Raw genomic sequence first — 15,361 nt, 5'->3', positions numbered from 1 at the left:
ACTCTTTTCCTTTATCAGCTCTTCCATGTGGCCTATGTCTTAATCAAATTTGCAAATTCTCCTCGCCCTGACCTTTGGGTCTTGGAAAGATCTGTGGACTTCGGAAGCACCTATTTACCTTGGCAATATTTTGCTCGTAAGTAACCTTGTCTACCATGTTAAGAGGGGCTTTAATTATTTCCAACAGATCAGGACTATGGGTCTAATTAGAAATTTAAGCTCTCGATGTTGCTAGCTAAAGGCTGGTCGATTTTAACCTTCTAAGTTACTCTCAGAATAGCTCCATTTCTTAAGCATGTGTACATTTATTCCAAGAATACCACACACAGAACTGAGGTTGAAATGCCTTTATGGTAACAGTTCTTGCAGTATTTGCAGGGAAGCAGCATGCCTATAAGTGGACCGTAGCTCCAGTCCTTAAATTTTTATGTAAAAGTAGGAACCAAGTTCCATCATTACAGGGCTATGTTGTGCATTACTTACCTTGACTCTATTACCTTTATTAATGAAGAATATCAATGTCTCTGTACCTTATGATGAATTGAGGTGGACAGGAATTTTGCTTGCAAAGGGCTTAAATTTTCCACGAGAACGCCGCAGAGCATAAACTTGCCTGATGGGGTATGTAGATTTAGGACCTCGTCTCCAGATATTGCCACTGAAAGTTATTTCTTTCAGGAATGAATAACTTCATCCTAAGCTATTATCTGTAAGTCTTAAATGTTTCTCTGTTCTTTCTTTTCTTTTTTTGTTATTTTCTTAAAGAAACATAAGGCTTCTTAAGAGATTGACAACAAGGTGATAATACTTTGTCTTACAATATTAAAATTTTTTCTTCCTAGATTCTAAACTAGACTGTGTGGAACAATTTGGGCAGGAGGCAAATATGCCTGTGACTGGGGATGCTGATGTCCTTTGCGTTACTGAGTATTCCCGTGTTGTTCCTTTGGAAAATGGTGAGGTAAGAAGATTTGGGAGCTTGTGAGAGAGAAGGTTCAGAAGTGAACACGGCCGTTTAACATAGAGCAAGATAGAGACCAGTGCTTAGGACTGAGTGATAAGTGAATCAAATCACGGGTTCCCAGAATGACTTGGGTTGGGTTGGGAATTCTGTTTAGGGTCTTGAATTCTCCCTAGGAGGCCAGGATTCAGGATTCAAGATCCATGAGCCTTGAACTGTCCTTTCTGGTGGCATATTTAGCAAGTGGGTCGTGAGTGCTGACCCCTCCCACCTCTTCACAAACACATTATCCCCTGTAACAGTGAGGAGATGAGGGCAGGTGGCCCCACTAATCCCGATTCCTTTTGGCAGGATAGGCGCCATCTGTGAGGGAGAAAATATTTCTGGGGAGAAAAAAATTGAGGTTGCTTTTGGCCCTCGGGAGTCAGCCAGGCTGTTGTTAGGGAAGATGGGAAAACAGAGGTGGGGAAAAACAGGTTAAGAATTCCAGAGAAGTTGTGAGGCCAAAATGAACATGACCTGAGTTTCAGGTAGACTTCCTCAAAGGGCGTCAGTCTCCTCCGTTTCTTTAAGTGGGGGAGATCTTTCCTGAGCAGCAATACCCAGTGTCTTCTGACAGTTGGTGAGTGGTTCACGTTCCAAATGGTTGCAACTCTGACTTCTCCACCTGAGGCTTCAAGACAAAACCCGCTTGTGTAGAGATTGCTGTGTTTCTGGCACTGTCATCTTTATATCCAGAGACTTTCTTTTTTCAGCCTCATTTAGATTACTTTAGCTTTGTTTCTTTGATGTAGTTTGACAAGTTTGTTTCTTTTTATGGATATTAAAATACTATATTCTCAGTATTTCATAGCTGTACAGCCCTTCAACTATACTGATAGAACAAAGGGTTTGAAAATGAAATGATAACACCTCCAGGGAGCCCAGGTTTTGCGGACATGTTGCCAGACCTCGGAACTAGGAAGGAAAGGGAAGATGAAACTGCAATGATGTTTTTAGACATAAATAAGATCCAAGGCTAGGCCACCTACAAACATCTAGTGGCTCAAAGAAACCAAGTGCTTTGGGGCGTGTGGGTTAGTTTTAGTTACTTGCTGCTGAATTTAGATGAAAGGAATTTTTTTTCTTTTTGTGTATGTGGTTATTTTAGGTCGTGGTGTCCTTGATAAATGGCCGGCCAGGTGCAAAAAATTTTACTTTCTCTCACACCCTGAGGGAGTTTACCAAGGCAACAAATATCCGCTTGCGTTTTCTTCGAACCAACACCCTTCTTGGACACCTCATCTCCAAGGCACAGCGAGATCCAACAGTCACACGGCGAGTGAGTAGTGGTTTTCAAGTGCATAGTCAGCAGCTCTTACTACTGGTTTTGTTTGTCAAATTAATTGCCTTGAACCCTTTCAAGTAACCTTTATATAGCCAGTTCTTCTCTGAAATACTAGATGCAATTAGGAGTTTGGTTGCTTGAAGAAAAAACATTACACTCAAAAAAAGATAAATGCAGATGATTTTAGCCAGCCTTAGTAGGCTATAATCTGAGTAGTATAATAATAATAGTCTGGGTAGGCTACTTGGTGTTATAATACCAACTTCTGAATCTCAGAGACTTGGCAAAATAAAGGCCTCTTTCTTGCTTAGACCACAGTCTAGTGTGAGTCAGCAGGTGGGATCTGCTCTATGCTGTCTTTCAGGACCCCAGACTCTTTCTATCTAGAGGTGTAGCCATTCTGTAAGGCCTCAGAAGCTTCCTCTGGACTCCCCCTGTGTCTGGTCAAAAGATGAGGGAAGAGAGAGGGCCTAGAGAAGATATACCTGTTCCTAACTGCACAGATCACTTCCACTGGCAAGAACTGGTCATCTAGTCCCACCTAATGCAAGGAGGTTGGGTAATGTAATCTAGCTGCGTGCCCAAGAAGATACAGAGGAGGACATAGATACTGGTGAACACCTGAACATCTCTCACTTTCAGGTGTCAGGACAGTTCCCCTGTCTTCAGGAGGGACCCAACAGAACAAATGCCCTGAGCTCACTCTTCTTCCTCTGTCTGATTTCCTGCCAGTGCCTCCTATTGGCCAAACCTGACGGGATGCCAAGGGCAAGACAGTCCATTGCTGTAGTCCATGAAGTTCAGGAAAAAGAGCAGGGTGGAGAGTGGACCTGGGGAAGTGGATAGAAGATGCCCAGGACACCTTGTAGAGTTTGGCTTTTTATGTAGGTAACATTACAGCACTGGGAAAGGAAGGGAAAGAAAACAATTTTTTTTGTTTCAGTTTTGAGTGCTTTCAAGAAAAAGACCAGGCACCTTGGGTGGAGGTGGCCTGTCTTATGCATTTTCTGCCCACTTAGCCCTCTCTGAGCTGCCTCAGAGGTGGCGACTGCGTTGGATCAGAGGATAGATAGTTACATGTGAGAGCTGAACTTTCTGATAAAGCTACTGCCCCGTGCATTTCTACTTCTCCAGGTGCCCTTGCCACAGATGCACCTCACTGCCTTCTTTTGTCTTTTTGGGGGTTGCAAGATTTGCGGTCATCCGTATGTGCATTTTCATAGCCTATGTGAATGTAGGCTCTTCTATTAAATGATTTTGTGGAGTGTAACACATACAACCTTTACCCGCCCCCCCAAATCTAGGATGCTTCTTTAAATGGAGGAATATAATACTGATGAGCCCTGGTGGTGCAGTGGTTAAGAGCTCAGGCTGCTAACCAAAAGGTCAGCAGTTCGAATCCACCAGCCGCTCCTTGGAAACCCTATTGAGCAGTCCTACTGTGGGTGACTCTGTCCTGTACGGTCGCTATGAGTCAGAATCGACTCAACAGCAATGGATTTTTTTTTATCCTCTCACGCTGTCAGTGGAGGCTTTTGTGTTGCTATGAAGATGAACAGGCTTTAGTGGCACTTCCAGACTAAGGTGGACTAGCAAGAAAGGCCTGGTGATCTACTTTGGAAAATCAGCCAGTGCAAACTGCAGTGATCATGACGGTCCGATTCATAACCAGTTGTAGGGATGGTGCAGGACCAGGCAGTATTTCGTTGCATTGTGCATGGGGTTGCCAAGAGTTGGGGCCAAGTCGCAGCAGTTAACAACGATCCTATCACACAAATCACATGTGCTCCTGGGGTAAGTGCTGATCTAGTCATTTTCCATCTTATTACTCTAGCCGTTAACACTGTGGAGAGAGAAGCCTCTGTATTGATCAGCGTGAAAGCCCTATTAATACTGAATGTATCCAGAATTAACAGGAGGGGTTGTTAGTGTCTCCAGACGAAGTAAGAGTTGAAGTAGGAAGCCTTGACACTTTAACAGTTTTTAATTAGGAAACCAGAAGAGAACCCTGACATCCAATGTATGGAGTTCTTTAAGATGAATACACTCAACAAAAAAAGATACAAAAGAGCTCTAGTCCTTTTGAATTCAAAGACTCCCTCACTGACAGGTATTCTTCTCACTGGCAGCATGACCTAAATGACAGATTGCTCCACAGTCCCCACATTCCTCCCTAACTCTCACGCAGTCTTCTGCCAAGCCTGAGAAGTAAGAGAGCTGGCAGAATTTGCCACCTAAAGGAGAGACCGCCGACATACTGCAGATGTGCCTAGTGAATGAGATGGCAGGCACACATTTGTGGCCTGGATAAGGGGACAGTTCTTGGCTGGGTTTACAGCTTGCTGTGTGGCCTTGATGGACCTTGAACCTCTGACTCTGGTCTTATTCACAGAGCTAGCAAGGCTACCACAACTGCGGGAGGCCCTGCCGGTCTCAGGCCTGTATCTGACTCATCTTAGTAAATATCCTCTCCCCTTCTCAGAGCCTGGGAAAGTATTCTGCACATAAAACCACCAAAACCATTGCTATCGAGTTGATTACAACTTATGGAAACCCCATGTGTACTGAGTAGAACTGCACTGCATGGCTATGACCTTTTGAGGGCAGATTGCCAGGCCTTTTTTTCAAGGCATCTCTGGGTGGGTTCAAACCGCCAACCTTCGGTTACCAGCTGAGCAGTTAACTGTTTGCACCACCCGAAGACTCCTATTTGCACATAGTAGGTACAGAGTATACTTTTTTTTGGCAAATAAATATATTTGCTTTATAAAAACCCAGAAAAAACAAACTAGGAAGATGTCAATCCCTTTTCAAAAGGCCGTGGGATACGATTCTTTTCCAAGGCAATTTCACTCAACACATTTAAAGCACTTGATTTTCAAAGCTGGACAAATTTGGCAGCATGTAGTTAAATTCGATTAAGGAATGCATCTATTTTGTAAGGCAAATTACAATCGATTGTGGCTCCTTTATGTTGAAGTAGGCAGGGAGAAGTGGCTCAGGAGTACAGGGAAGAAGGGAAGCAGGGTAGATACAGACACGGGCTACAGATTAGGAAGGCAAGGGCTATGTTGCTGTTCCGTACCGCTGACATGCTCTGTTTCCCGTTGTATAGTATTACTATAGCATAAAGGACATCAGCGTTGGTGGGCAGTGTGTTTGCAATGGCCATGCTGAAGTGTGTAATGCAGACAATCCTGAAAAACTGTAAGTACGTGTACAGATGTTTTTAGCCTTGCTGTGATCGTGTCTAATTGTTTCACTGGATGTGTCCATATCATTAAGTATTTCTAGGTTCCTACCCTCAACAGGAATTTTTCAGGGTCAACAGATAGGTGGCAGGTGTGCATAGCAGAGCTTCCCATACGGCCCACTGCAGACGTGGCTGATCATAGATGATCTAGGCTGCAGCCACAGAATCCTCTCCAAGATGGTGCTCTGGGCAGCCACTACGTAATAATTGATTAGGGTTGTCATGAGAAATGAACCCGTCTGTCATCCCTGGTCTAATGGGAAAAGAGATACATGTTCCAAATCTTTTTGTTTTTAATTGAGGTATATTTTACATACAATAGACGCATGGATCTTAAATGCTAAGTGTTTGGCAGTTGTATATGCTTGTGGTACTCCTGCAGGAGGGCTGGTTTTAAGGGTTGGAAATTACTGGATACTAGATATAGTAATAATTTTCTCTCAGTGTTTCATTTAAAGTCTACAGTTCCCCATGAGCAGCATTTACTAGAGACAGATTTTACTTTTCATCAGATTCAGGTTTGTATGTCTTTAGGCCTCACTTTGTGTTCAGGCAGAGTCTCCAGCTGTCAACTTAAGTGGTGCGCTCTTTTCCTGACCAGCAACGATCCTTAATGTTGTCAGCCCTTCTTCAGGTTTCAGAGGGTGCCATCCCAGAGAGCTTATACACCAGCTAACTAACCTTTCATTGGCAAGGACTTGTTTAATAATGATTACGTAATCTGTTACCATCATGTAGCCTTCTGGAGAGTAGGCCTGAAGACCCTGGAAGTCAGGTCAGATAAGGTCAGGTAAGCAGAGAGAGGGGAGAGAAGAGGTCGGACTAGTGTCCTTGAGCCTGGGACAAAATCGCGCCATGTGGGAAAGGATGGCTGGATAGTGGTGCGTCAGCATGAGGGCACCAGGAACCTATCTTTCCTGAGGGGAATAGGAGAAGCCACTGAGGGCGAACTCTGCCCATCCCTTTGCATAAAGCTAACCCTGAATATATAAACTGCAGTATTCATTATTTTCACTATCACTGGCTATGCATGAGTTGTGGGGTTTTCTAAAAATCATTCATTCATTCAAAAAAAAAATTCCCCAAGTGCCTGCTCCTACTCCCTTGATAAACAAGGAGGACAAGAATCCCAGTGGGGATAATAAAGTACGACAAGTGTTTTGCACGGTGGCGTGTTCGTGGTAGAGAAGATTAACAGCTCAAAACCCCGTAGAGATATCATAGCACATTTGAGGAACTTGTAAATTCTTTCCTCGTTTTAAAGCTTTCATTTTCTAGTTTAAAGGTGACTTCAATCTATGGGTTATTGGATTAGGGTTTTCCTTTCCTAATTCTTAGTTTAGGAAAGGCTTAGCTGACCAAGAACTGTCACCAGCATGCTGTGGTATGAAGTCTGCCCCTCGGCAACTTGTGTTCATACCCTACGCTTTCATCTCATTCCCTACCTCCTCGTTCCCCATCCCGAATACTCCCGCAGGGACTCCCAAGCCCCCTAGCGTATGGTATTAGAGAGTATGTAGTAAATTATTTATGCCAAAGAAAATTTCTATCTCATTTTATTCTTAGCTCTTATTTTCTGCCATCTATAAAATGCATTTGTTGTGTTCTCCCTGGATTTGGCTACTCTATTTCCTAAGTACCGATTGCCAATAAGATATCTTAGTTTGTATTTCGTTGTTGAAATTACTGTTACTTTAGAATTGTGCAGCTTACAATGATCTATAAATTGATTACCAAAAATATTCTGATGTTTTAAAAGCTGCTATTTAAATATAATACAAACATTATATACAGAAAACTCTTTTTTAATGGGATTCCTTTTGATAGAAATAACAGTTTTAAGGAATGCAACTATGTGCCTCCACCTGAACCATGAAATCGATGTGACGTAAAATGGATGGCAGCAACCCCCAACAGCTGAAACTTACTTTTACCAAATGGGCACCAACCTAGTATTGCCGTTCTTTTTCTTCTCTCTCTTAGTGGGTGACTCTATCACCTGTAATCTATCCCCCCATTAGTTTACTTCATGCTAGGAAATGAAGGATTTTCTGACTTCTCACCCATCATAGCAAAGAATTATTCTGGGGAAATTGCCAGTTTTAATTTTTCATAGAATCTCTCTCTCTCTCTGTGTATATATGTCCATATTATCTTACAGCATGTTATAGTTTCCAAAGCACATCTATCGCCATTTTATCCAGGAGGCAACTGAGGATGGGGATCAAAAAGGTTAGGGGCAGAGATAAGAGAACTAAGTTTTAGTCCTGAGCGGCAGATGCAAGGGCAAGTTTCCCATATCAGCTATTCAGCCTGGGCTGAGAGAGATTTAGGAAAAGCAATGGTTTGGAGTTACCAATATGATTCAGACAGGTCCCAGACACTGTTTTTTCTATACTCAATTTTAATGGTGGTGAAGTGGTTAAGAGCTCAAGCTGCTGACCAAAACATCAGCAGTTTGAATCCACCATCCGCTCCTTGGACACCCTATGGGGCAGTTCTGCTCTCCTATAGGGTCACTATGAGTTGAAATCTACTTGACGGCAAACAACAGCATTAGAATACTTGGGAGTCCTTGGGTGGCACAAATGGTAAGAGCTCGACTATTAGCTAAAAGGTTTGTGGTTTGAACCCACCCAGAGGTACGTCAGAAGACAGCCTGACAACCTGTTTCTGAAAGGTCACAGCCTTGAAAACCCTATGGAGCACAGTTCTGGTCGGCACATACTGGTTCTCTGTGAGTTGGAACCAACTCAGTGGCAACAATGTGAAAGTAACTGGACTACATGTTCTTCAGATGGTCCTCCCTGAATATTCTTTCAGCCCTGTTTGTGCCAAATATTTCATGGCAACAAGCTGAGATGGCCTCCCTGACAAGTGCCCATTTGGACTCCAGCTGGTCTGTGAGGCAGTTAAATCTGTGTCTGTGTGCTCCCACAGGTGGTTGAGTGGAAGAAGGATGGTGCCTCCCCTTAGGAGGGTAACTGAATATTTGCCATCCCATCTCTCCTCAGAGAAGAGTGGAGCTTTCTTCGGAAACTGTTTTGAATCCTCTTTCAAGCACAGATGTGTAAGAGATCAAAGCCCGGTGTTCTCGTCCAGTGCTATGGCTATACCCTTTCATTTTAACATGGGAAAATTTTCCGGCAGATGCCTAAGCCTTTGAACTTAAATTTTGAGAGCTTTACCCCTTTGCCTCACTGAGTAATCTCCTCTTTTGGCCCGGTGACAGAGCTGTTTGTTGGAGCTGGCACAGCCTCGGGGTGTGGTATTCTCTGAGATCTAATTATTAGTCACAGCCCTTGGATTCTGTGAGTCTCTGTGCTGACCCCAGTTGGAGAGCAGGACTCTTGAGCAGACCTTTCTCACAGGGCTATTCCAGATCTTTGTGAACAGATTCCTTTTTTTAAAATTGTTGTGAAGATATATATAGGACGGTATTTGCCAGTTCAAGATTTTTCTGTGTACAGCTTAGTGACACTAATTAATCCTGTTGAGCAACCACCACCAACATCCGTTGCCAAATGTTCCATCACTGTAAACAGAAGCTCAGTGCTTCCTAAACAACGATTCCTTCTTTCCTCCTCTGGTACCACTAGTAAACTTTGGTCTCTATATAGTTGCCTACTCTAGATATTTCATGTAAGTGAGATCATACAGCATTTGTCCTTTCATGATTGACGTACTTCACTCAGCTTAATGTTTTCAAGGTGAATGGATTCTTAACACATCCTAATGGGCTCAGCACTGGCTTACTTCTTTGCTCATTTATTATAACCAGGCCTTCGAACGGGTTCATTCCAGCTGGAAACCCTGCTGAGAGTTTGCATTTCCACCTCCAGATATACTGAATCAGAATCTACAGTTTAATGAGATCTTCCGATGCAGTATATCTGGGATGGAAATGCAGATTCTTAGTGGGGGTTCAAACCAGAATGAACCAGTTCAAAGCCCTGATTGTAATATGGGGCAGTAGAGAAGGAAGAGACCGGGGCTTTGGACAGACTTAGGTTTGAAATATCACCATGTGACCTTGGCAAGTGTTTCAGTATCTCTGAGTCTTAGTTTTGTCATCTGTAAGATGGAGCAAATGAGCTTGATTTTGTAGGATTTGGGGAACTTGAAAAAATATAAGCAAATGCTTCGTTCTCATAACTGCTCAACAAATGGCACTTGCTGGGGTGACCATGATGATTGTATTCATGTGCCAGTTTTTCCCACAGGAACAACTGATCTTCAAACTTTTCAAATAACTGACATGTGCTTCACCCACATGGCCAGGTTTCGATGTGAATGTCAGCACCACACCTGTGGGGAGACGTGTGATCGCTGCTGTCCCGGCTATAATCAGAGGCGGTGGTGGCCTGCCACTTCGGAGCAGAGTAATGAGTGCGAGGGTGAGTGTCTGGCAGGGGACTGGGAAGCAAGGCTCCCCACAGGCCTCTCTCCCCATTTCTACCTAAGGACTGACGCCATGTTTCCCACGCTTACAAAGAGTCTAGGATCATGTCCATCTTAGGAAGTCAGATCTGTCTGTTGTAATGAAGAAAATCACAAACTGGAGGTGAATCCAGATATAAATATGGGCACAAAATGAACAGCAATAATAATCATTAGTATTTATCAAGCATTCATGATATGCCAGGATGGGGGCAGTGGAGGCTCAATGGGCAAATTCTCACCTTCCATGTGGGGGACCCCAGTTGGATTACAGCCAGCGCACCTCATGTGAGGCTGCCACCCGTCTGTCAGCGGAGACCTGCCTGCTGCCGTGATGCCGAACTGATTTCAGCAGACAGAGCTTCCAGGCTAAGATGGGCTAGGAAGAAAGGCCTCATGATCTACTTCCGAAAATCAGCCCATGAAAACCTTGTGGATCACAACTGTCCCATCCTCAATGGATCGTAGGCATCGCAAAAGGCTGGGCATTTTCTTTCCATTGTGCATGGGGTCACTAAGAGACAGGGCCGGCAGTGCCAGCTAACAACCACAACAATACATGCAAGTATTGAGCCGAGTGCTTTAAACTCTTGCCATTCCTTGGGCTATGATGCTGGATAGAGTCGTAGCTATTTTGAGGACCAAGGTTCAGAGAAGGTGGCAAGATTGATGTCTAAACAAGAATTGGAGGCACTGAGGGAGGAGGGAGAAGGGATGGGAGGAGCAGTATAAAAGGAATGAGGCAGGTGGAGGATGGAAGGGGCAAGAGAAGGAAGTAAAAGACAGGAGGCTGCTTTTAACTTACGGGTAAAATATAAAGCAAGAAGACTGTTATTTTTAACAAACAAGCCCTAACTAATATATCCAACTGAAGATTAGATTTTATACTCATCTTCCTGGGAAGCTACATATTTATTGCAATTGCCAGAAACATTTTTTATAACTTTTTGGTATCTGCTTCAGAGACTTTCTAAATTTTTCTAAATATTCTTGGCATTTGAAGATGGATTTTCTTTCTTTCTTTTTTTTTTCCATTAAAAACAGGTCAACATGACCTTTATTAATGAAATTAAAAAATTTATGTTGCTTTAGGTGAAAGTTTACAGCACAAATTAGTTTCTCATTCAAAAATGTATACACAATTTGTTTTGTGACATAGGTTGCAATCCCCTCAATGTGTCAGCACTCTCCCCCTTTCCACCCCGCGTCCCCTGTGTCCATACGTTCAGTTTTCCTGTCCCTTTCTGCCTTCTAGGCTTTGCTTTTGGGCACATGTTGCCCTTTTGGTCTTTTATACTTGGTTGAACTAAGAACCACATTCCTCACATGTGTCATTGTTTTATAGACCTGTCTAATCTTTGACTAAAAGTTAGTCTTCTGGGATGGCTTCAGTTCTGAGTTAGTAGGGTGTCTGGGGCCCGTAATCTCTGAGTTCCTTCAGTCTCTGTCAGACCAGTAAGTCTGGTCTTTTTTGTGAATTTGAATTTTGCTCTACATTTTTGTCCCGCTCTGTCTGGGACCCTCTATTGTGATCCCTGTCAGAGTGGTGGGTGGTGGTAGCTGGGCACTATCTACTTCTTCTGGGCTCAGGCTGGTGGAGGCTGTTGTTCATGTGGTCCATTAGTGCTTTGGACTAGTATTTTCCTTGTGTCTTTGGTTTTCTTCATTCTTGTTTGCTCTGGACAGGATGGGACCAATAGATTTATCTTAGATGGCTGCTCGCAAGCTTTTAAGATCCCAGATGCTACTCACCAAAGTAGGATGTAGAACATTTTCTTTATAAACTATGTTATGCCAGTTGACCTAGATGTCCCCTGAGACCATGGTCCCCAGCCTCCAGCCCTGGTAACTTGGTTCCTCAAGGTGTTTGGATGTGTCTAGGAAGCTTCTATGAGTTCACTGTGGTCAAGTTGTGCTGTCTTCCCCAATATTGTGTGTTGTGGATTTTCTTTTTGGAAATGGCCAAAAAGCATATGGAGCCAGATTTGTTGAATAGTTGGGTAAAAATCTGTACTTTATACTTTTTGGCCAAATATTTTTTTGTAACTTTTAAGAGATAGGAGTCCCTGGGTGATGTAAGTGGCTAACGTGCTTACCGAAATGTTAGAGGCTGGAGTCCACCAGAGATGCCTTAGAAGAAAGCCTTGGCAATCTATTTCCAAAAAACCAGCCATTGAAAACCCTGTGTTCAGTTCTACTCTGACACACATGGGGTCAGCATGAATTGGAATAACTCAGCGGCAACTGGCAGTAAGAAATAAGACTGATGATCTCATCTGACCAGTAAACTTACTCAAAAGCATTTCCAGTGAAGAGTTCCAAGAATGTTTTGAGAGGCTAATGTTGTTGGAACATGTTGGTAGCTGCCTAAGGCAGGTGGATGCCTAAGCCCAGATGCGTTACATAGATGAACTTTATAGTCGAAGCAGACAGGTTCCTTCTCAGAGACTTCCCCACTCCCCAATCCTGAATAATGGGACAAGAAAGAAGGAAAGGTGATGATAATCAGGCATCATTCCTCCTACTCCTTTCCAGTGCTAGTTTTGAATATTTTGCTTGATGGATGTTGATCCCATGAACTCCATCCAACATTTGCAATTTGGTTAGTTTTCCAGACTAATGGAACCATTTATTGAATAACATATTTCAGTCCAACACATATGAAAAATAAATTAAAAAAATTTTTCTCACATGAGTTTTTAACCTTTTAAAATGTGAAAATGGGTAAAAATAACAAAAACAGTTTATGGAAATCAGACTTATTTAGATCCATTTATTAGGTGTTTTCTAAATTTAATTTTAATTATTCAGTTCAAAATTGTAAAGGTAGTAAATATAATTGACTTGAATTTTTTGTCATGGAACCAAAATGGAGACAAAAATAAGTGTTCAGCCTGTAAAAACAGGGAGACTTGCCTAATTTCTAATTCAGTATTCTTTCCCGATAAATTCATCTGGCAACTTGATTAAAAATTACCAGTTGCTAGCAAGACTTAGAAAATTTGATCTAGGTAGAATACTATAATGATATATTCTGCTTAGGGAAGAATTTTACTCATGTTAATTTTTTTCATCTTGGGAAATTGTATAATTAGAGATGTATTATATATTACTTGTAGTTAATTTGGCAGTTATAAAAAAGAGAGAAAATTAAAGTAACCAATAGCTTTACTATCCAAAAAGAGCTACTATTAATATTTTATTAGATATTTTAGTTTTTCCATGAATATTTTAAATACACAAGATTATATTATTTATACAGTTTTAATCCTAATCTTCTCCATTTGACTTTTCAGATTTTTTTCATGTTATTAAGAACTCTTTGACATCAGTTTTGATGGCACATATTATTGTCATCCCATAGATTCAAGTCAATCCAACAAACATTTTTTTAGAACCCACCGTGTGCCGAGGACTATGCTCTATTGTGAGCAAAACACGTGTAGTCTGTGCCTTCACAGAACTTACAGTCAAGCAAAAATACAGTTGTTTATCCATGCTTAGCCATCTCCCTATAATTAAACATTAAGGTCCTTTCCAATTTATTGCTATTATGAATATTACTGAGGTGAAAAACTTAGGGTATTGGCGTAGAGTACAGGGTCTTGAGTCAAACAAAGACAGGTCAGAATTCTGCCTCTTTTACTTAAAAGCTATGTAACTATGGGCACATACCTAACCTTTCTAAGTCTAACTTCGGTATCCGGGCTATGAGGGGAATGGTACTTACCTTAGAGTGTTATTGTGCAGATTAAATGAGATAATACAGGTAAAATGCTTTTTACAGAATACCAAGAGCTCAATTACTTTTGTTAGGAGTGGTAATACCAGGAGTAGTAGTATTCTCTTTATGCATAAAGCTTAATTGGCATTCTGGTTTGTCTTAATCTGTTGTAATTCTATATCTTATTTTTTTAAAAGAAACATCTCCCACTTAATATCAAACGAAAGGAGCTATCAATTGCATATTATTGTAGGTAGGTCTTAAACCAAACAAAAACCCGTTGCCATCGAGTCAATTCCGACTCATAGCAACCCTGTAGGACAGAGTAGACTGCCATGTAGGGTTTCCAAGGAGCGGCTGGTGGACTCGAACTGTTCACCTTTTGGTTAGCAGCCATAGCTCTGAGTGTAAAGTTTAAAGATGTTCCGGAACGCACTTTACTGTAGCTCAACGAGCAGTAATATTATCTGGGGGCAATTACTGCATGTCTCATAGTAATGATGGAATATTGATATAAATATGCTTTTTTTTTCCCAGCATGCAACTGCCATGGCCATGCCATCGACTGTTACTATGATGCAGATGTTGAGAGGCAGCAGGCAAGCTTGAATAGTCAAGGCATCTACGCAGGTGGAGGGGTCTGCATTAATTGTCAGGTGAGGCACTATTAAAACCAAAGTGGGTGCGTCATCATAGGGAATGAGCTTTCAGTAAGCACGGCTCCCAGAGAGATGTAGAGAAGGTGATGTGCAGTTGAAGGTATTTTCTGAGACCATTTCTCCACTTTTGTCCACAAAAGGCTTTGTTAGCTGGACGTAATTAAGGGATTATAGTGAAAATGGACTGGAAGAGATCCATATTTATGCCCATTCCCAAGAAAGGTGATCCTACTGAATGTGGAAATTATTGAACAATATCATTAATATCACACACAAGCAAAATTTTGCTGAAGATCATTCAAAAGCAGCTGCACCAGTATATCGACAGGGAACTGCCAGAAATTCGGGCTGGATTCAGAAAAGAAGTAGAACCAGGGATATCATTGCTAATGTCAGATGGATCCTGACTGAAAGCAGAGCATACCAGAAGGCTGTTTACCTGTGTTTTATTGAGTATACAAAGGCATTCAACTGTGTGGATCATAACAAATTATGGATAACATTGCAAAGAATGGGAATTCCAGAACACTTAACCTGTACATAGATCAAGAGGCAGTTGTTTGGACAGAACAAGGGGATACTTCATGGTTTAAAGTCAGAAAAGGTACGCGTCAGGATTATATCCTTTTACTATACGTGTTCAATCTGTATGCTGAGCAAATAATCCGAGAAGCTGGACCATATGAAGGAGAACAGGGCTTCAGGATCAGAGGAAGACTCGTTAACAACCTGCGTTACGCAGACAACACAACCTTGCTTGCTGAAAGTAAAGAGGACTTGAAGCACTTAGTAATGAAGATCAAAGACCACAGCCTTCAGTATGGATTACACCTCAACACACACACACACACACACAAAACCAAACCTGTTGCTGTCGAGTCAATTTCAACTCATAGCAACCCTATAGGACAGAGTAGAACTGCCCCGTAGAGTTTCCGAGGAGCATCTGGTGGATTCGAACTGCTGACCTTTTGGTTAGCAGCCGTAGGTCTTAACC

At 42.1% G+C, this 15,361-nt stretch overlaps 1 protein-coding gene across 1 annotated transcript in view; it reads left to right on the top strand.

The window, feature by feature from the left end:
- The window catches only part of LOC111749628 (laminin subunit alpha-3-like), an 89,690-nt gene that overhangs the window by 57,619 nt on the left and 16,710 nt on the right, over positions 1–15,361 (top strand). Inside the window, exons 3-8 of the mRNA XM_023544155.2 lie at positions 19–136; positions 843–961; positions 2,112–2,282; positions 5,404–5,495; positions 9,823–9,938; positions 14,243–14,361. Of these exons, the coding sequence (XP_023399923.2) occupies positions 19–136; positions 843–961; positions 2,112–2,282; positions 5,404–5,495; positions 9,823–9,938; positions 14,243–14,361 (735 nt within the window). The remainder of the gene's footprint in view (positions 1–18; positions 137–842; positions 962–2,111; positions 2,283–5,403; positions 5,496–9,822; positions 9,939–14,242; positions 14,362–15,361) is intronic.

Source organism: Loxodonta africana, chromosome 11 (genome assembly GCF_030014295.1).
Source record: "Loxodonta africana isolate mLoxAfr1 chromosome 11, mLoxAfr1.hap2, whole genome shotgun sequence".
NCBI classification, from domain to species: Eukaryota; Metazoa; Chordata; class Mammalia; order Proboscidea; family Elephantidae; genus Loxodonta; species Loxodonta africana.
Note: the sequence above shows the minus strand (reverse complement) of the source record. Positions and strands in the feature narration are given on the sequence as shown.